Source organism: Aquarana catesbeiana, linkage group LG01 (assembly GCF_042186555.1).
Source record: "Aquarana catesbeiana isolate 2022-GZ linkage group LG01, ASM4218655v1, whole genome shotgun sequence".
NCBI lineage: Eukaryota > Metazoa > Chordata > Amphibia > Anura > Ranidae > Aquarana > Aquarana catesbeiana.
The window spans coordinates 619,241,665-619,264,720 of NC_133324.1; the positions used below are offsets into that span (position 1 = coordinate 619,241,665).

Sequence of the window (23,056 nt, forward strand, 5' to 3'; positions counted from 1 at the left end):
CTGTTGTATTTCCTACACCGTTCACCTGATTTGGATGTAAATAGCCTCAAATTAAAGCTGAAAGTCTGCAGTTAAAGAACATCTTGTTTGTTTCATTTCAAATCCATTGTGGTGGTGTATACAGCCAAAAAGAGTAGAATTGTGTCAATGTCCCAATATTTATGGACCTGACTGTTTCAGTAATTAGCACCAACAAAACATTTTTTATAGGTTAGATAGGCCAAGTAAAACCAAATAACTGATACAGATTACACATGTTTAGGAAACAGAAGTACCTATAACTGAATGATCAATAAACCATACATTCAGCTATCCAAAGCCAAGCTGAACAAACCCCACCCCAGCTTCTTACTTAATTTTGCTGCAGAGAATTGAATCCTCCAGAGCCTGTCTGACAAAATAAGCCCTATCGAGCCCTATACCAAGGATCTCCATTCTCTGTATAGAGCTCATTTTAAGTTAGTTGAAGCCAACACATACCCACTATGATAGTTCATTTGAGAAGCAAAATCCCAGGCAAAGTTTCAACATTTACATAGTTATGGAGCTTTCCTGCAGCCACCTGCCCACACAAATTGCTATTGCCAATGAAGGTATGATTTAAAATATATTTATGTATTTTTATTAAATACATAAAATGTATTAGTCTTTCATTTCTGCTTACACTTATTCAAGCCTGTTATAGTAGTGGCGAATATTTGCTTTATCACAAGTATCTTTAAACGTTGGTGTAAATATTTTTTAATAAACACTAGAGTATAAACAATAAAGTACCTGAACCTGCCGTCCACATGGTAAACATGGCCGCCCCTCCACTTCCTGTCTATATAAAAATAGACCATACTGAGCGAGCCTGCGCCCTCTAGTGGTTGAAGGAGAAACAGAAGCCCACTCTCCTAAAAAGTACACAGAGCATGATTAAACAGCACACTGCCCCCAGTGGCTACTGAGAGAAGACCAGACAGTCAGATCTCTTTAAAAAAAAAAAAAGAAAAAAAGAAAAAAAGAGAAAACTGCAAAAATGCAGGCTTACCATTCCTGCTGCAAGTCCAACCTTCATCGACAGCAGGGTTTGTCATAAAAGACCCTCAGGGACTGGGTCCCCCTTAATCTAGGGTCCACTCCCCTGGATCAGTACAGCACCCTGCAGGTAAGCACCTTGGTCAGAACAAACACTGCACATGGTTCCATTACACAGGGTCCAGAGCCGTAAGGCTGCATTACAGGCAAAAACTTGAGGAATCTGCTCTTTCCCATGAGGCTCGGGTACCATCCATTTTGTCTGACAGCTTTTTCGAATGGATCCGATTGAAGTCCTTGATTCTCAGTTCCAGACCTGCAAGTATGCTCCAAGAGCACATGTATCACATCAGTGACCACCACCTTACAGACACTGGTGAAAATACTGAGGTCCTTCCTGTGTAGGAAGGGTTATATAGGGGAGGACTTCCTGTTTGACTATCTGCCAATGTCCATTCACCAATAGGTGGCGTATAACCCATATAGTCATTATTATGGTTGCTCTGTGTCCCATGATGTACGATAAAGAAACAGTACCACCAGGATCATTGCAGTCTCCTAGACTTCTATCTTAGTAGATACTTCTGCTTAGTAGCTGTGGCTAATGTTTTACTCGCATGGAAGCATACATACTGTATCTGCCCAGAATGCTTTGACCTGGCTACAAACCTGTCCACCATTCAATTGAGGCATGATGCCAAAGGATTAGCACCAGGAATTCCCCAGCACTGATAGATTTGTTGTAAGACTTCCAAGTGAAATACTCACTCTCTCTTATCCAAACCTCTGAGAATGGTGCGGTTGCCAGTTTTCCACCCCTGATAGGTGTACTGTACACAGAGAGATGTACTAGAAAATTTGAAGTGTCATTATTGGTCCCCTGATGATTTGTATACGCCACCTCCATGGCGTTTTCTGACTGCACCTGCACAGAGAGTTCCTTCCAAAAAGGTGCATCTATCGAAGAAGGACCCATTTGATTGCTCATAGTTTCAGCACATTGGGGGGAAATAGGGACCTGCAGTGAACTGGTGAAAATGACCTCCCAGCTACATGCAGGGGAGAGTGAAATAATTAAAAAATTGAGTTACTTACCGGTAACTGCTTTTCTAGGATACCTTTCAGGATGGCACACCCGAGAGATGACTGGTGCACCTGACAGGAAACACAATCAACACATGAGGTTAAAAGGCCCCTCCCATCCCCCTGCACCTCAGTTCTCCCAAAGTAATCGGTTATCCGGGTGTCAGACTCTTCCCATAGTACTTACGTCAAACCAGGGGTGGGAAGTAACTGTCAATTTTCTCTAGTCCTCTTCCAGGACGTCACACCTGAGAGGATGGACAAGAAGCTCAAGGCCTACCTTAGGGTGGGACCACCGCTTGTAAGACCTTCCTTCCAAATGTCAGATCCTGAGGAGATAGCAGTTCCACTCTATAGTGCTTCAAGAAGGTGTCCTGCTTCGCCCATGTGGCTGTACGACAGATCTGTTCTATTGAGCTCTTTCTGGCCCAAGATGCTGCCAAAGATCTTGTTGAATGGGCTTTAAGGTTAACTGGTACTGGGGAACCTGTCTGCTCATAGTCTGATCCACCTAGCCACTGTAGATCTAGATGCCTGCCCTCCCTTTCTAGGGCCGCTAAATAGAACCAAAAGATGACTCGACTTCCTGAAATCTTTCACTGCAAGTCTGTCAGCAAGCACCTCCTGACATCTAATAACTTTTTCCCTCCCTCTCGTTTTTCGGGTTTTCACAAAAGGAGGGTAAAATGATCTCTTGAGAAATATAAAAATGAGATGTGACCTTAGGAAGATATAGTGGGTCTTGTCTCAGCACCACTATCTCCCAGTACCAACAGAAAAGGCTCCTTAATTGACAGGGCCTGCAGGTCGCTTACCCTTTTGGCTGTAGTGATCACCAGTAATAAGGCTAACTTAAACGTCAAAAATTTTACTGAGATCTCCTGAGCTGGTTCGAAAGGCGCTTTCGTCAATGCCTCCAGGACCAGCGTTAGATTTCATGGTGGGAATCTTAACCACTTAAGGACCAGCCTCGTTTTGGATTTTAGGTGTTTACATGTTTAAAACAGGTTTTTCTGCTAGAAAATTACTTAGAACCCCCAAACATTATATATGGTTTTTCTTCTAACACCCTAGGGAATAACATTTTTTGCATCGTATTTGCGCAGCGGTCTTAAAAGCGCACTTTTTTTGGAAAAAAATCACTTTTTTGAATAAAAAAATAAGACAACAGTAAAGTTAGCCCAATTTTTTTTTATATTGTGAAATATAATGTTACGCCAAGTAAATTGATACCCAACATGTCACGCTTGAAAATTGCGCCCGCTCGTAGAATGGCGTCAAACTTTTACCCTCAAAAATCTCCATAGGCGACGTTTAAAAAATTCTACAGGTTGCATATTTTGCAGTACAGAGGAGGTCTAGGGCTAGAATTATTGCTCTCGCTCTACCGGTCGCTGCAATACCTCACATGTGTGGTTTGACCACCGTTTTCATATGCGGGCGCTACTCGCGTATGCGTTTGCTTCTGCGCGCGAGCTCGTCGGGACGGGGGGGGGGGGGGGGTTTTAAAAAAAAAAAATTTATTTTTATTATTTTACAATATTTTATTTATTTTTACACTGTTTTTAAAAAAAAAAAAACAAAAAAAAAAAATGGTGTCACTTTTATTCCTATTACAAGGAATGTAAACATCCCTTGTAATAGAAAAAAGCATGGCAGGACCTCTTAAATATGAGATCTGGGGTCAAAAAGACCTCAGATCTCATATTTACACTAAAATGCAATAAAAAAAAAAAAAAAAGTAATTTAGAAAAATGACATTTGAAAAAAATGTGCCTTTAAGAGGCGTGGACGGAAGTGACATCGCTTCCGCCCAGCAGTGTCATGGAGACGAGTGGGCATCATCTTTGCCTCACTCGTCTCCAGACACACCACAGGGAAGGACGCGATCGCCTCCGCCGCTACCGACGGCTCCGGTAAGCGGCGGAGGGCACCGGATCGCGGCGGGAGGGGGGCCCCTCTCCCGCCACCGATAAAAGTGATCTCGCGCCGAAACCGCCGCAGGGACCACTTTTATCTGAAAGCCGGCCGCCGCACAAAAACGGGGATACTGGGGTTATGGCAGCTAGCTGCTGCCATAACAACGATATCCCCATTCAAAGTTTGGACGTATATAGTCGTGCGGCGGTCCTTAAGTGGGTAATTTTAACGGGGTTTAACCTCTCCCTTGCTAGTAGAAATCTCCTAATCAGGGGCTCTAGCGTGAGCCTCTGGTCCAAAAATACAGATAGGGCTGCTATCTGTACCTTCAGGGTGTTCGGGGCAATCCCCTTATCCACCCCAGCCAGAATTCAAGTACCACTGGTACCGAAGGATTCAAAACCTCTTTATCCTGGCACCAGTGTGATTAGAAATTCCAGATTCTTGAGTAGATCTTCCTGGTGACCGGTTTCCAGCTACTTAGGAGGGTCTCAATTACTCTATAGGAGCATCCTTGAGAATCTCCCTCTCAAGAGCCATGCCGTCAACTTGAAGAACCCCGGGTCGGGGTGAAGGACTGGCCCTTGTAGAAGGAGATCCTGCCTGGGCGGGAGACAGAGTGGAGGAGAAATCCACCATTTTCTCAGAGTAGCAAACCATGCCCTCTTTGGCCACCATGGGGCTATCAGGATCAGCTTGCACTCTGAGTGGGCCAACCTCTGTAGAACCCGAGGTATTAAGGCTAGCGGAGGGAAAGCCCCAACCCCAAGTGCTTGCATCGGTGGTAATCCTTATAGGGTTCCACTGGGCCCAGGGACGACCCAGTGTGAGAGCTTGTCCTGACCCAGCCACCAATTTAGGGGGGCCCTTATCCTTGCTGGAATGGACACCCTTCTGTCCAGTGACTCCTTTTTTTGTCCCAGGAGGATAGTAGGAAAAACGACAACTCCCTGGAATGGAGCTGAGCCCAGGGAACCGCTGGAATACTGGAGGTCATCAAGCCTAGGACCCTCATAACTTGTCTGCGAGAGCAGTCCCTGGGTTCCATTAGAGAGGAGAGTGCTGTTACCACTTTTAACCTTTTTTCCTCTGGGAGAAAAAGTTTGAGCCCCTGCATCCACCAAGTAACCTAGGAAGGTTTTTATTTGGGATGGTACGAGAGAGGAGTTCTCCCGGTTCACTATCCAGCCCAAGGTCTTCAAAGTGAGGATCACTCTGTCTACGTATACTCTCACTTGTCCTAGAGACTGCCCATAGACCAGGAGGTCATCTAGATAGGGTATAAGGGATATCCCCTGTAGATGCAGGTAAGCTACGACCTCTGTCAGGACCTTTGTGAAAACTCTTGGGCTTGCAGTTAAACCAAAAGGGAAGAGCTTAGAATTGCCAGTGTTGTATCCCCTTGCCTGTAAGGGCTGCGAATCTCAACAGGGATTGGTGTTCCCAGGCAATCAGCATATGGAGATACACATAAAAGCATCCTTCAATAGATGCATCCTTCAATAGATGCTTGAACACTGTGTATATGCTCTCCATCCGAAAGCTCTTTTGTAGCAAAAACCTGTTCAGTTTTCTGAGGTTTCCCTGATGCTTTTTGGACTACAAAAACATGGGAGTAAAATCCATAGTAAAGCTCTTCCGGTGGAACGGGGACGATCGCCTCCTGATTCGCCACTTCCTGCAAGTTATCCATCAACCCTGCTGCCCTCAAAGTATCCTTGGGGAGATGGGTTAGAATAAAGTTTTGAGGGTGAGGGGAGAGAAGTTCTAGTCCCTCAAAAATCTATCCCTCAAAAATCCTGTCAAAATCTGTAAGATATAGGGGCTACGGCATCCCAGAGATCCTCCCCCACTGAGGGATAAAGTGAGAAAGTCTCCCCCTACCCTGACACTGGTGTCACTGACTGCTTGTTGGTGTCTTTAGGTCCAGAAGAGAACAGGCCACCCTTCTGTCCGCTCTTTCCCTTCCCCCACCTTCTATTCGTGTCCTTCTTGGCCTTGAATTGGCCCTGGTTAGGGGGGGGCACGAAAAAATTTTGCCCTCATCTCAACCCACAGAGCCGTGACCTGGACATATGGTCTCCTTCCCACGATTTAACTCACACAGCCTTCCTTGCGGAGTTAAGGAGAGCTGCCGATTTAGCCGTGGTCCTAACAGTTTCCACTGCTGCATCTGCTAAGTACGCCACAGCCTTGCTTATTATCTCTAGAGTGTGACTTTTTTGGAATTACTCCCTCTAGCAACATGGACGGAGAGCCTGCCCAGCCAAGCATCCACATTCCTTGCTACACAGGCTGACGCCAAGGCAGGAGCCATGGCTGCTGCATTGGTATCCCATGCTCTTCGCAGTAGCGTTTCAGCCCTTCTGTCCATTTGGTCTTTGATGCTACCAGTGTCCTCAAAAGACAAATCAGATTTCTTAAAGACCTGTGACAGGGCTGCATCTTGTAGAACTTCTCTTCTTCCTCCCCAAAGGGAAACCTCCTCTTCCAAGTTTTGAGCTTAAGGACCTTTCTCTCCGGGTCCTTCCACTCTCTCAAAATTACCTCTCTTTCAGAGCTTGATGAACTGGGAATACCTTGGACTGAGGCTTACCCAGCCCCCTATACATCTTATCTGCCTGAACTGGAGGTTCTGGGATATCCTCAGAGGCGTAGATTGCCCTGAGTAACTGCCCTATGTCCTCCACGGGAAAAAGGTGTCTATTATTTCTAGGACTATCACTATCCTGGCTTTCAGTCTGAGTTTTCCCCCTCTTCTAATGAGCTTTCATCTGACTCCTCCGGATCCTCAAACTCATCTACTCCCGAAGTAAAAGAGGAGGGAGGCCTCAGTGGGGTTCTCGGACTTCTGTCGGATGTACCCTCTTGAGATGAGGTATCTTCTCTAGAGGACAGAGTTTCTCTGCCACTAGTGCTAGTCCCTCCTTTAGATGCTATAACCGTCTTCAGAGAATGGAGCGTAGAAAGCATCTCTGACTGTACTGTAAGGAAGTCCCTCATAACCTGTGAGGTTTACTTTCCCGACAATTTATGCATGCATCGATAACAAATAGGTTTAACATGATCTTGTGGGAGCCTTTCATTGCAATACCGACACCTTTTTGTTCTGGGGGGTTTACCCTTAGCCTTGTGGGCCCCTTGAGCAGATCTACTGGGTTCTAAGGAGACACAAGACAAGACAGAACCCATATATTAACAGTCTGTTCTTTATCCTGCCCCCCCCAGGGGTGTGGGTAAGACCCCTCTTAACCCACCACCTGCCAGACAGAGGAGGACTCACCACCCGTGGCCTCCTCCTGGGCTGTCGGCACCGCTGTGTCCTCCTCTCTTTTCATCCTGGTCCGTGCTGGCTCCATTCCAAGGAGCCCTGCTGTGAAGATCCAGAAGGCGAGGGGGGCGTGTGGGACCTCCGTCTGGCTCCGCCGGAACTTTATGGCCAGGACGCCGGTGATCGGCGCCATTTTTCTGGACTCCTGCCCTCGGAAAGGAGCATTTTGGCCTCTATTGCCTCCAGGATCCGCCATTTTGGCGTAGACCCGAACCGGAAGTGATGCCACCCGGAAACTGTAGCGGCGCAATCTTGCTCCACCCGATCAGAATGCTCACTCCTATCCCAGGAGTGTTTCCAGTGTTCCCTATGGAGCAGCAAATGCTGAAAAAAACAGACACCCTCCGCCCCCTCCAGCGGCCCGGACTCCAGCTGACCCACCGGCTCCTTCAAACCCCCATACACCTGGTTTGGGTGGAAGGCAAGGGAGGAGGTATGTGCCCACAGAATCTCCGGAATACCCCTCTGTGCCCGGGAGGCTCCTTGCCGGGAAGATCCCCAGCCCTTGGGACCCCCTGAGAAGGGACTGAACCCTGGCTGGACCTGCAGCCCTCCCTGGCTTTGGTGTCCAGCTCCCGGCGGGACCGTCCGCTACCGACTTCAAATTTCACAAAAACGACAAACGTTTCGCTGCCTGGAAACACAATCAAGAACTGTGGTGCAGGGGGAAGGGACCTTTTAACCTCATGTGTTGATTGTGTTTCCTGTCAGGTGGATCAGTTTCTCAGGTGTGCCGTCCTGGAAGAGGACTAGAGAAATAAAGAATTTGTCAGGCAATTACCTGCATCTCCCAGCCCAGCTACAAGACACCTTGGTCTTCCTGAGCCAAGACAAGAAGAATGTCTTTCCGCCACTAAGGTTCTTGATCTCATACAGTTTTGCACCAAAAAAAAAATCAATCCCCCGTAAACATCAGATCTTTAAGTACTTTCATAGACGTTTGAGTAGCCAACCAACAATTCAGCCAAAGCAGCCTGCAGATGTCCACAGCCAAATCCAACAGACCAAAGATCCTGAGTCCAGGTCCCCATCACAAAAGTTCAAGTCCTGTACCACCTGCTCACCAAATCCACATACATGCTAGGCCACTAACGGAACTTGTTCCACAGTGTGGGGGGGTTCTGGCAACCAGCAGGGACCACCCTGGCCTATCTACTGTTTATTTCTGGTAGTAACTCACACCCTGCTCCTGCAGGTGGCTCTATACCCAGTAGGTATCTAAAGCAGAGCGGTGTCCTCCAATGAGCAAAAGAAAATCCAATCTCTTGTAAAACGGTCCTGCTCTTTTTATTTCTTTCAAGATTGAGTTTTTTTATACCTCATGATAATATTATTTAGTTTCAAAATGCATGGTCATAAAAAAGTATAAGTATGTTATTACTGTATGTCCTAGCTTGGCACATTAATATGCTACAGGATATTAGAGGTACATACTGCATGATAGGACCCTGCAGTAGTGCACATGTACAGCAGGTAACATGACAGAAGAAGGAAACAGAAGAGGGATGATGAAGTCAACAGTGTGCTACATCTCCCTTACTGTTGAATCAACATAAGGGTGCTTTTGGATCCTGCTATAGTGTTGTGGCTGCAGTAGAGGCCCCAAACCCTGGCTGTGCTCTCTGGTAGGGGTGGCTGGATCACAAAGGTAACTGCAGAGATATGTATCCTTTTGGCAGGTAATGAAGTTCCCCCATGTATTTCAACTGTTCATTTAGCTGACTGCAGTTTGGCTTTGCTACCAAGTCATGGAAAAATGTAAAATCACATCTTCATTTTAATTCATAGATTTCTGTATAACAAACTCTTCAATCCACACTTATCTTGCAATAAATCAGGGGACATCTATATACTCAGTAAGTCTAGAGAATATGAAATATGTACTCCAGGTCAGAAAAGTTTAATTTTATTTCCCGTATTAAATTTTACCATATTCTGTAGCTTCATACAAACACAATAAAAACATTTATATCAGTGCATACTCCCATTGGAGCTTGCAATTTAAAGTTAATACCACATTCATATACGCATTCATACATTTCTCTTTGGCCAACGTGGTGTCAGTTAACCTACCAGAATGTTTTTGGGTCATTTGAGCATACAATTTCACAAGTATCAATGAAAGGGTCACAAAGTTAAAAAAAATCATACTTCCTCTGAGTTTTTGCTGTTATCCCAATTTTGGCTTTCTCCACCGAGTAAATCATATACATAGAATAAACATGCAGCCAGCGAGGTCTGAACAAGGCAGGCAGTTCCATCAGTGCTCATCAAAGTATCTGCAACCCAACTAGGAAAAATCTGCAGTATATAAGGAGCCATGAATGAAGAAAGTGCCAATAGGTTTTTAGTCCTGCCAAGAGGCAATCTGAAAGTCCTTCTTTCTGGTAATGAAAAATTACAGAACAATTACTTTAATTCGACTGTGAATTCAGTGGCAACGCTTCTTTATTGGATTGTCGCTGTTCACCTGGAGTTGCTTTTTATATTGTGTAAAAAGATCATAGAAATGTGTAGAAAAGGAGTACCAAAGAATATCAAAAGAAGCCATCATTGTCCTTGGTGTCTACAAACATTCTTCACACAACAGGGCTGTTCTCTTTCTGGGATGCATTATTAGGTCCTGCAATTATTTTGCTATAATTTTTCTGCTGTTCCTCTTTGAATGAATCTTTTACTTTGTCTCTTTTTAGTCCACCATCCCTAAATAAAAATATAATACAGCATGATGATTCAAAAAGCAGTTCATCGGGACAATAAAAGGTAAAATTCTTTTTGTACAATGTTTGTGAAATGAGAAATCTTGCAAAATCACATATGCAGTCCATAAACATACATGAATATAGATTCAAGCAGACCACTTCAATTTCAATGATGAAAGCTTTTTTTTTTTCAAATCAATGTATACCACTCTTTATTTGCTTTCATTTTCTTTACATTTTCTTTTAGTTTTAAATGTAAATTTATTTCAAATGTCACTTTATTTCATTTTCTTTAACGCATATCTAAACCCAAAACCAAAAATGCAATATATGCCGACTTAGCAGTCCTCGATGTGGTGTCAAGTGTTAGATTATTCAGGCTAAGAACATTTTCAGCAAGTACAGAAGACACCTGTTGATCTTACCAAAAACACAAAAGTGTCCTTGTCAAGCAAGACAGAAAGAACACATATCCTTGTCTTTCTTGTGTACAATATCATAATTCCACCATGTAATTTAGATGAACAAAGGCAAACATTTCTAGTCCAGTCTGACAATCATGGCTATCACCATAGATACAAGGGAAAAATTAATGTAGACCCTAAGAGAGACCCTAAGTAAACACTAAGTTTTGGGTTGCACGAAAAAAAAAAAAAAAACTGATAGCTCTGGTTGGAGCCACTGTACTAACCATGCAAGCTTAAGTCCAGTGATTTCCCCCGCTGAGCTGTTGTGTTCTGACAGAACATGCTGATCAGTGCTCTCTGCCATTAGCTGAGAGCACTGATCGGGAGTCGGTCGGCTGCTGGTTTTCCAACAGAAGCCGGCCGAATGGCTGGCTTCTGTCTAACAGAATGACAAACACACAGGCAGAATGTCGGCCGTTTTTTTTTGAACCGGCAAATGTCTCCCGATATTCTGCCCACGTGTACGGGGCTTTACAGTAAAAGAAGTATGGGGTATATTTATATATATATATATATATATATATATATATATATATATATATATATATATATATATATATATATATATATATATATATATATATATATATATAAATAACTCACCTAGGTGGATGCAGCATCAATGCAATGCTGCATCTGTCACCCGCCAACTCTGCACTGAGAACTGAACAATCAAACACCGCTGACCGCTCTGAGCAGAGAACGGCGACTGTCAGTCACTGGCTCTCTGCTCTAGCCCTCTGGTGCTCACTGGAGTGCTGGGCTGTGGAGGGAGCACCTGGCTTAGTCTCCCAACAGCACGGCTGAGAGGCTGAGCCAGCTGCCAGTCTAGATCCATAGGTGGACCGCGACTATGAAATCTGTATCTTTCCTCAGCTTGGACCTGTTGAGCCATATCAGCCAAGCCCAAAACCAGGTCACAGGAGTGAAGAACAAACACTCCTGTGATCTATAGCAGAAGTAGGACCTTAAAAAAGCTGCTTTGGCCATACTTATCCTTTAAAAAAAGTGTGATGTTTGCCAGATTACAAGGTGAAAATATAAGAAAAAAAAAAGCAGACAAAACTAAAAACTAAAAATAATTGCAGCCACTACATCTAAAGACTGGTAAAGCAGCAATATATTACATTTGTGTTTTTGGGTTCAGATATGCTTTAATAGAATAACTACTTGGGTGTAAATGAATGTGTCAGGGACATTGTGGAGGATGAATCTTTCAGGCTAAAGTAAACACCTAAAAGTGATGCCATTCTAAAAGTCGAACTCCAGAGGAGAAAGGTTAAACCCCTGCCTGGTCTGTGTACTATTGCTTAGGTTTCCATCGGGAAAATTCCCTTCACTTCCTGTCCCAGTTATGACTACAACAGGAAATTAGGGGAACCCCTCCTACCAATAACCAGCTCCCCAGTGGGAATCTGTACAGAATGTATCTGTTCTATGATTGCCCTGGACAGCCAAAAAGTGCTGGAACACACACATTTCTGCACTGGAATATGGAGATAGCATGTACCACTGCAGAAAATGAGACTTGGTTTTCCCCAGGAGATACTACTTGTGAACATTTTACATGAATGACCTTTCACAATATGACAGACACTGCATCATTTTTTTTTTTTTTACATTAAAACATATGCGGCAGAAACATTTTTTTTACCATGGCAACTCTACCAGTCCACCTTGCTTCGCAATTGCAGACTTAACTCTGTTGGCAAACTCAACAGCATCTTCTCCCTCCTGCAAATACAAGGAATATAACTTTTCATTTTATTATGCAGTAATACAAGTACAGTAAAACCTCGGATTGCGAGTAATGCGGTTAACGAGTTTCGCAATACAAGCGTTTTTTTTTTTTAAATCATGACTCGATTTGCGAAAATTGTTTTGCAAGATGAGCAGGATTCATGCCTCTGGTGTGTGCAGTAGCGCATGTGGCCAGAGGTGCGGGGGCGCCGGTAATGCTCGGAAACACTCTGTTCCCGAGTTTCTAAGAGCGTCTGAGTGTCTCCGATGCCCCCCCTCCACCTCTGGCCACATACGGTACTGCATACACTAGCAGTGACACTGGAACAAATTATCTGAGTTTCCATTGATTCCTATGGGTAACCTCGCTTTGATATACAAGTGTTTTGGATCACAAGCATGCTTCTGAACGGATTATACTCGTAATCGAAGGTACTACTGTACTCTATAATAAGAAAGAAAAAAATCGTTTTGTACTTATTACAAATTCATTTTCTTGGAGCACACTGAAAGAAACAGGAGTTCTCTCACCTTATGGTTATTCTGCCACCTACAGGAGTATCAGACAGTGGCAAACAAACAAAAAGACGACTCAAGGCCAGCCCAGGATAACTCTTCCCACTACCGACAGGCCTAATTTATGTAGCAAGCAGAACAGAGAGCATACACATTAACAAAGAGTGGGGCCCATCTCTCTCAATGGATTCCAAGAAAAGGAGTTTACGTTGAGTATAAAAATCTGACTTCTCACGAATTGAGATGGGTGTTAGAACTAAAGAACATGTGAACAGAAAACCAGGTGAAAGTCTTGCAAATCTAGGTAATCATTGTTTTATGCTGAAAAAGCCCAAGAAGCACCCACAGAACTAGGACAGTGTGCATTGATCAGACAGGATGAAACCCAATCCTTAAGATTAAGACAGAGTTCACACATGTACGGTGCGAATTTCAGATCCCTTTTCACTGTGAATTTCCAGAGTAGTAGTTTAGCTGCAAATTTTAGGCCAGCGTCCTTCATAGCTGGTAGCCAAGGAGCAGGCCGGCAAACCGGCCGCCATGTCCTTAACAACCGATGACTTTCTTTATTGCTCTCCCTCTAACGTTTGCGTCGATACGCCACCTATGTGGTTTGAACATTGTTTACATATGCATACGCGACCCACATATGCGTTCTCTTCTGTGTGCAAGCAGGTGGGAACGGGGACGCTTTAATTTCTTTTTTCTTTATTTTTTTTCTATTTTTACACTTTCCCCTTTCATTTTTTTTATCACTTTTATTTTTATTACAAGGAATGTAAACATCCCTCATAATAGGAATAGTGCATAACAGGTCCTCCTCTCCTCTAGGCTGGAAAGCCCGAGATAAAAAAACAAAAAACAAAACAAAAAAATTATTTCAGGCTTTCCAGCCAAATACACGGCAGTGTTTACAACTGCCCGGGGCCAGAAGTGACGTCAATGTCGCTCTCGGCCTCCGAGCGTCATAGAGATGACCGGGGACTATCTGGACCTCGGTCAATGCTATGGTAAAGTTCTTTCACCGGCAGATTCCTTCTCCGGCTCGACTCCCACCGTCTGTAAAAACAATCGGCTGAACTGACGATATGATTGATTCCCTGCACCATAAAAACATTGGCTGAAAAAAGATGATATCTGAATGATGCCTGTAGCTGCAGGCATCATTCAGATAACTCCATTGAAAGCCCAGGATGTCATATGACGTTCTGCGTTGTGGCAGTGATTAAAAGACTCTGTTTTTATTTTATTTTTTTGGGTGAATGAATACAATGTACCCCATTCTCATGCACATGGGAGGGTGGGACCTAGGGGCCCCCTTTGTTAAAGAGGCTTCCAGATTCCTATATGCCCCCTGCCTGCAGACCCCCACAACCACTGGAGGGGAGCCCCCTAACCCAAAGCACCCCCCATGTTGAGGGCATGGGGCTTGGTATGGTTCAGGATTGGGGGGGGGCGGCTCGCTCACCCCCCCCCCCTTTCCTGGCCTGCCAGGCTACATGCTCAAATAAGGATCTGGTATAGGTTTTGAGGGAGACCCCACACCATTTAAAAAAAATAAAAAATTTGGAGTAGGGTTCCCGTTAAAATACCCGAAAGGGCCTGATATGGATTGGGGGGGACCCCAATTACTCATGGTTTACAGTGACTGGAAGTGACATAATTGGAGATCTTGATGAATTGGCTAATTTAACGGAACACCAGCAATGTTTTTTTTTTTTAACATTCAGCTGATGGAGTCATCTGTTAAGGATGTGGCAGCCAGCTTTCTGGCCCACTCCTTAACAGCCAGCAAATGTTAAAGAAGGCCAGTGGCCACCAGCTCCAAGAATTTAAATCCGCATCTAAATTGCAGCTGAACGGCTGAACAGTTGCTTTGGAAATTTGCAGTGAAAACTGAAGGGAAATTTGCACCGCACATGTGTGAACCTAGCCTAAGTCTGTTATGTCACATTATTCCTGGAGTTCTAGTTTCATTACAGATACCTAGTGGTGTCTGCGCATACATTTAATTTTCTTTAATTGAGCTCTTCAATAATGCAAATAGTGACTTCCGTTCTAAAGTCAGAGCCCACTTAGTTCTTATTCCAACTATTAATCATTGAAGGCATAAACAGATGTGGTTTGCGTGTTAGATTCCACCCTCTCAGCCAATGGTTTTTCCTCACTCTTGCCTGTAATCGTTCAGTTTCACATAGATCATCACACATCAACAAAGTGTATTTTGAACAGAATACAGTGTTCATACATTACCTTTCTAGTCATTGGAGGCAGGTACCACACATTACAATTGATGGCCCAGCTTGTCATCATTCTCAGTAGGTAGCTTACCATACTGTATTTACTGCTATTCCAAAATGCATCTCCAAATTGTGGGTCATACTACAACATGGAACACACAGGTGAATTTTTAAGATGTCTCTAGAAAGCATACTACAAAGTATCAGGTTTCTATATCCCTCAGATATTTGTAAAATAGCTCAGGGTTATTTGTAGTAACTTTTAATCAAAATGACTAAAGGATAAACAATTTGAATATGTAGGAATCAAATATTCCTGGTCATTTTTGCGTGAGAATTTTCTAGCAAGCCCTAGATATGTTAGGAAATGCCTTAGGTGAAGTCCATTTCACTCATACATACATTGTAACATTTACTAACTTCAAAGGATTGTCATCTACGAAGACAAAATAGTATACATGTCATAGCATGAACACATTACAAATATATCTGTATTTGGAAATGTTAGTTTTTTTTTCTTAAAGAATCCCTCCAACCAAAGTGATATTTTAGTCGGACAGTCTGCCCCAAGCGTCTTATACATCTTAGATACTCCCAACAGCAAGATCTCCTTGTATTAATTCCCTTTGTTCCCATTCATCTTGGATTTTCAGTAAGCAGCATGGTGAGTTTTTTGAAGATGTCATTTTTATATCAGTCTTTTGGAAAATTAAGAAATTAAATAAAATTTGTCACAAAGTTATCATTTTAACGAGCAGTATGAGGGTACCACATGTGTGAGACTTGCACAGCCTTTACATTTACATTATGCATATCATTTCTTGACTACCCATTACATTTTTGGAGGCCATGGAGCACAAGGAGTGGAAACACCCACTCAATAACCCCATTTTGGAAAGCAAACACTCCAAGGTATTTTCTGACAGACATAATGGTCTTTTAAAAATTATTTTTTTGTGGGTAATTTAATAATGTAATAAATGTAATTTATTGAATGGGTGTGTTCATTAAAGACATAAGAAATTAGAATTGGTATTTGGTATTCAGCACTGTGCAACTTCAACTGGCAATTGTGCCTTCATGCAACAATGTATGCAGGTGTATTTCCTGTATATACAGGAAGATCAATTAGATTTTGCTGTGGGCTCGGTACATAGACGACGTCCTCCTCCTATGGACGGGTAGCCATGCGGACCTGTTGGATTTCATGACAGTCTTGAATACCAACGACAGGGGCATTGCCCTGACATTCGAGGCTAGCAACACTTCTGTTCATTTCTTGGACCTGGTCATTGATAGGAAAGAGGGCAGATTTAGCTTCAGTACATATTTTAAGTCCACCGACAGAAATGGTTATATATCGACTGATAGCTGCCACCATGGCTCCTGGATCAAATCAGTTCCCAGGAGTCAGTTCTTAAGACTACGCAGGAACTGTACTGATCAAGATACCTATATGGCTCAGGCCGGACTACTTAAAGATAGGTTTGTTGAGAAGGGTTATAACCCGTCTGACTTAGATAGAGAGATTGCGAATGCCAGCAATGTAGATCGCCAGCTACTATTACAGGACAAACCTAAACAATCCAGTGATGAATTTAAGTGGTCATTCTTGACATCTTTTTCTATGCAATATAAAGACATTAAAAAGGTCTTTGAACACCACTGGAGTGTTTTAAAAACGGACAGAATATTGGGACCATTGTTACCTGATACTCCTAAGGTGGTTTTTAGAGGTGCTCCATCTCTCAGGAACAAGCTGGCACCTAATGTTATTGACCCACCAAAGAAACCATCCTTTTTTCACAATCTAACTGGTTATTTCCCTTGCAGGAAATGTTTGGTCTGTCAATATAATACTTGCGGTAGAAGGGCGAGTCATGACTTCACCTCTACTACAACTGGCCGTACATATGCAATCGAGCAATTTTGCACATGTGCTACCACCGGGATTGTCTACCTGCTAACTTGCCCTTGTGGCAAACAATATGTGGGCCGCACTATTAGATCCTTTACTGTACGTGTCTCAGAACATATTAATCTTATTAAGGCAGGTAGCACCAAACACTCTGTCCCGAGACATTATAGGGAGTGCCATGATAGAAACCCTGCTGGCACCCAGTTCCTTGTCATAGATAGATACACGGCCCCATGGCGGGGGGGGTCGACTCTTAGGGGTGTCTCCCGCTTGGAGACATACTGGATTTATGAATTGGGGTCTCATTTTCCGCAGGGTATTAATGTAGAATGGGACATCAATTCCTTTATTAATTGGGCTTGAATTCAGACTTGATCTCTCCATGGTTTTTTTTTTTTTGTTTTGTTTTTTAATCTTATATTTTAAAATTTTAATATGTATGCCAATTCGATATGAGATGATTTTGGTATTGTTTGGGTAGGCATATGATATTTCTTTTTAATTGCATTCATGCTAATGTATTGTACATGGTAACTCATCACCTTGGTTGTACATAATATTGGTCTGATGCCCCCTACTGGCAGTGTCCGGTAGTTTTTTTATCTGAACTGTTTATTTAGATTATGAGATAAAGTATCGCTGTATACGATCTACATTTTAGATAACTTGTTTAACTTGTCTGATCTTTTAATTAAGTTTAAAGATGCTCATTAGTTACTCATAATTTCAGCAGTACATCCACCTTTGCTGACATTTCCTGTCCCTTCCGTCCCCTCAATAGGAGGTTGGGTGTCACTTCCTGTTCTGACTATGTTGCTGGATGTGACTAATCCTATTGAAAATGAGGCTTGGCTAAAGGCCTGGAGCGCACCGCCATCGTTATTCGATCGTGCGCGTGACGTCATCGCGTCATTCGACGGCCGATCGAAAACGAGGCTTGGATTATACCCTTGGAACGCACGGACGTGAATTATGGGCGTGATGTTATCACGCCACCGTGTCGGAACGAGGCTTGGCACTGAGGGTGGAGCGCAGCTGTGTGGAGGCGCTTCCACCCACTGCATACAGGGACTGAGAGTGAGGCTTGGTTATGGATTTAACCATCCGGACCAAAGCCGATCTATACAGTAATGTACATTGGTCTTATAGTTCGGACCTCACACAGGACTATGAGATTTTTGATATTGAATCTACTAATGGGTGATTTTTTTGAATTTCTTATATATGCCCCCCTGACCGGAAATAGGGTCATCTTAATTACTTCCGGTTTCGGACACTTCCAGTGGGGGTCATTCTTTGTCCATAAATAGAGCGGTGGGGAGAGAGGGTTCCACACCCCAGAAGACGACTTTTTAGTTGAAACATGTTGGGTGGACCCCTCACAACTACCGCTATACGATTTACATGCCTGTTTGATCTGCATAAAATGTGATTTTGTTTTTTATTGTTATTTTTAATAAATCCAAGTTAATACGTTATTACACTATGTGAGTGTTTTCATTCCTCACATGGTACACGAATCTTTCGCTTGGCTTGGTGGTGTGATTATTATTGAGGAAATCGTGCTGATTGCTTCCCCCCCTTCCCTCCGTTGGTGTGGTGATGACATCTAACCAGACAATACATCTAGACCAGTTGGTCACCAAGCCTTCTTGACCTGTTTTAGCATACGCTATTTCGGGCCACTACTTCTGGTAAGCCTCCATATCTTCTGGTGATGGTCCTGGCACCGTTTTCAAATTTCTGTGCACCTCTGGTCGTTTATGGTCCATTCATCTACCAGGCTACCGGGTCTAATTGATCTTCCTGTATATACAGGAAATACACCTGCATACCATTTATACACTGCTATCACGGACTTTTTCTTTTTTGGTGTTATGGACTCTATATTTGATTTTGCCTTTGATGTTTAATTCATCTAAACACACATATGTATTATTCTTTCACTAGTCACTATCATAAGTGCTCACATGAGATGTTTATGATTTGAATAATTTATGTTTAGTTTTTTCATACTGTATTCACATAATAGCGCCACACTGTGCATTTTTTAGTTGTTTTTTTTCTCCCTGAGTCTACGGGTGTGTTGGCTGCTTACTTAGTTTGTTGTAGCGCAGCGCTGTATCATATTTCTTGAAATTATGCAACAATGTATGCAATATAGCACTTACTTTTGGTTAGGGATCAACCGATAGTTTTTCCGGTGCCGATAAGATACCGATATTTTAGCCATCTTTCAGGCTGATAGCAGATATTGTGTGCCGGAATTCTGCACATTAAAAAAATGGGTACACTTTTTTTTTTTTTTTAATCACTGTTATTGCTGTCCCAAGGGATGCAAACATCCCTTGTGACAGTAATAGGCAGAGACACGTACTCTTTATGGAGGGATCGGGGGTGTATAAGACCCCAAACCCCTCCTCTGCACTTGAAAGTATTCAAAACGTCAAGATCGGCATTTTTTAAAACTTTATTGATGTCTTTAAGATGCAAGTGATCCAGGAAGTGATGTCATGACATTACTTCTGAGTTACTAGTCCTGAGACCCGAAAGAAGCATCGGCTTTATTTGGGTTTTCGGCCAACCGGCGGACATGCCAACTGGTTGCTCTGGCCTCTCGGTGGGACGGGAGAGCCCGGACGAGTGGCGGGAGGGGGACGGACGTTTCTTCCCGCTGCTTGTAATAACAGCCGAGCGACTGTTATTACAATAAAGCCGACTGTCTGGTCTAAAAAACGGTACTAGGGTGATGCCTGCAGCTGCAGACATCACCCCGGTAAACCCCTTGAAACAATAATAATCGGGTACGTTTGGCCCCAATGCTTCAAAAAAATGTGAATATCGGCCGCCGATAATCGATCTCACGGATAATCGGTCGACCCCTACTTTTGGTGGTATTATTTATTTTTTGCTATAAATTAAAAAAAAAAAAAAAAAAAAAAAAAAAGCAAAAATTTTGAAAAACAAAAACAAAAACAATAAATAAATAACAAAAACATTTTCTACTTTCGAATATAAAACATATCCAATAAAATCTAATTTCTTCATTAAAATTTAGGCCAAAATGTATTCTGCTCCATGTCTGCATGTTTGATAAAAAAAATCCAAATAAATGTATATTAATTGGTTTGTGTGAAAGTTATAGCATCTACAAACTACAGTATACACATATTTGAAAATTGATCAATCCTAATGTACTGATGGCCTATTTCTTGAGGCCCTTAAAATGCCAGGACCAGGGGCGGACTGACCATTCGCCCACTGCCCGAGGGCCCCGGGCCACTAGGGTTGCCAGCCTCAGTAAAACCAGGGACAGTATGTAAAAATCTGGGTTTTTTTTACATCTGTCTTTGAAATGTCCCTTACCGACATCCTTTTGGAAGAAAGAATATAGCTGCCCCACCTCTAGTGTACCTTCTCAGCCAATAGAAACATGTCTGTGTATACATGTATGTGTATATGTGTGTGTGTGTGTGTATATATGTGTGTGTGTATATATATATATATATATATATATATATATATATATATATATATATATATATATATATATATATATATGTGTGTGTGTGTGTGTGTGTGTGTGTGTGTGTGTGTGTGTGTGTGTGTGTGTGTGTGTGTGTGTGTGTGTGTATATATATACATATATACTCTGTGTGTGTGTGTGTGTGTGTGTATACTGTGTGTGTGTGTGTATACTGTGTGTGTGTGTGTGTATACTGTGTGGGCCCATAATCTGATTGCCTAGGGGTCCCATAATCTCCTATTGCCCCGGGGGCCCCATGAGTTGTCAGTCCGCCCCTGGCCAGGACAGTACAAACATCCCCCAAATGACCCTTTTTTGGAAAGTAGACAGTCTGAGGTAATTAGGAGACATGGCGAGTTTTTTTGAAGTTGTAATTTTTTGTCACAATTTGGAAAATGAAGAAATTAAAATAAAATGTGGGTTTTTTTTCACTTTTTTTAAAGAATGTCACCAGTGCAGTACAACATCATATGACTGGTGTGGTGGTGTTCAGGGGTACTGACTGGTTAAAGAAAAATCTTTTAACCACTTGCCGACCGGGCCATAGCCGAAAGACGGCTGCAGCGCGGTCGGCTAGTTCTGGGTGGACGTCCGTGGGACGTCCTCCCAGAATACTGCTCTCGCGCGCCCCCTGGGGCGCGCACCCGAGAACTTCCGCGACCGCCGGGTCCAGAGGACCCGGTGCATCACGGTAAACGGCCGCTGATCGCGGCCGTTTACCATGTGATCGCTCCGTCAAATGACGGAGCGATCACATGTCAACAGACCGGCGTCATGTCATGACGCCGGTTCCTCCCGCCCCTCTCTGTACCGATCGGTACAATGCGAGGGGAGAGGGGGAGGGATCGGATGGCAGCACCGCTGTGGGCTGCATGTGTAGTGCCCACAGCGGTGCTCAGTGACAAATACAGTCACATCCATCCATCCCTCCATGCTCAGCCATCCCTGCAATATGCCCAGCAATACTCTGCATAATACTCTGCATAATACCCTGCAATACTCTGCATAATACCCCGCAATACTCTGCATAATACCCCGCAATACTCTGCATAATACCCCGCAATACTCTGCATAATACCCCGCAATACTCTGCATAATACCCCGCAATACTCTGCATAATACCCCGCAATACTCTGCATAATACCCCGCAATACTCTGCATTATACCCCGCAATACTCTGCATTATACCCCGCAATACTCTGCATTATACCCCGCAATACTCTGCATTATACCCCGCAATACTCTGCATTATACCCCGCAATACTCTGCATTATACCCCGCAATACTCTGCATTATACCCCGCAATACTCTGCATTATACCCCGCAATACTCTGCATTATACCCCGCAATACTCTGCATTATACCCCGCAATACTCTGCATTATACCCCGCAATACTCTGCATTATACCCCGCAATACTCTGCATTTTACCCCGCAATACTCTGCATTTTACCCCGCAATACTCTGCATTTTACCCCGCAATACTCTGCATTTTACCCCGCAATACTCTGCATTTTACCCCGCAATACTCTGCATTTTACCCCGCAATACTCTGCATTTTACCCCGCAATACTCTGCATTTTACCCCGCAATACTCTGCATTTTACCCCGCAATACTCTGCATTTTACCCCGCAATACTCTGCATTTTACCCCGCAATACTCTGCATTTTACCCCGCAATACTCTGCATTTTACCCCGCAATACTCTGCATTTTACCCCGCAATACTCTGCATTATACCCCGCAATACTCTGCAATATGCCCAGCAATACTCTGCAATATGCCCAGCAATACTCTGCAATATACCCAGCAATATACCCTGCACTACTCCGCAATACTCTGCAATACCCCGCAATTTTTAACCAGTTCCCGCCCACAGTCATATGACGTCCTTGACTTTGAGCGGGGATATCTGAATGATGGGTGCAGCTACAGGCATCATTCAGATATCAGCTTTTTCAGCCGGCGATTTCCTACACCATAAGAATGATCATAGTGGCTGTTACACTGCTTGATCGTTCTTACGGGAGGCGAGAGGGGACGCCCCCCCTTCCCGCCACCCTCCGGTGCTTCTACCGACTCACCGCTACGATCGAAGCCAAGATCGTTTTTTTTTTTTTTTTTTATTTCAGGCTTCCCAGCCTAGAGGTGAGATGTGAGGTCTTATTGACCCCATATGTCACTGTAAAGAGGACCTGTCATGCCATATTCCTATTACAAGGATGTTTACATTCCTTGTAATAGAAATAAAAGTGATCAAAAATTTTTTTTGGGGGGAAAAAGTGTCAAACTAAAATAAATAAAGTAAAATAAACAATAAAAAAAAAAAAAAAAAAAAGTTTAAAGCGCCCATGTCCGTGTGCTCACATGCAGAAGCGAACACATACGTAAGTCCAGCCCACATATGAAAACGGTGTTCAAACCACACATGTGAGGTATCACTGCGAACGTTGGAGCGAGAGCAATAATTTTGGCCCTAGACCTCCTCTGTAACTCAAAACATGTAACCAGTAAAAAATTTTAAAGCATCACCTATGGAGATTTTTAAGTAGCGATGTTTGGCACCATTCCACGAGCGTGTGAAATTTTGAAGGG

General features: G+C 43.3%; 1 protein-coding gene across 2 annotated transcripts in view; it reads right to left on the reverse strand.

Moving 5' to 3' along the window:
- Positions 1 to 9,238: 9,238 nt before the first annotated feature.
- GPAT3 (glycerol-3-phosphate acyltransferase 3) overlaps positions 9,239 to 23,056 on the reverse strand; it is a 117,548-nt gene continuing 103,730 nt past the window's right edge. For both annotated transcript variants that reach the window (XM_073600277.1, XM_073600284.1), the window contains 3 exons: positions 15,033 to 15,161; positions 12,178 to 12,257; positions 9,239 to 10,057 (listed from right to left, as the gene is read on the reverse strand). In XM_073600277.1, coding sequence (XP_073456378.1) covers positions 9,934 to 10,057; positions 12,178 to 12,257; positions 15,033 to 15,161 — 333 coding nt within the window. In that variant the 3' untranslated portion in view covers positions 9,239 to 9,933. The remainder of the gene's footprint in view (positions 10,058 to 12,177; positions 12,258 to 15,032; positions 15,162 to 23,056) is intronic.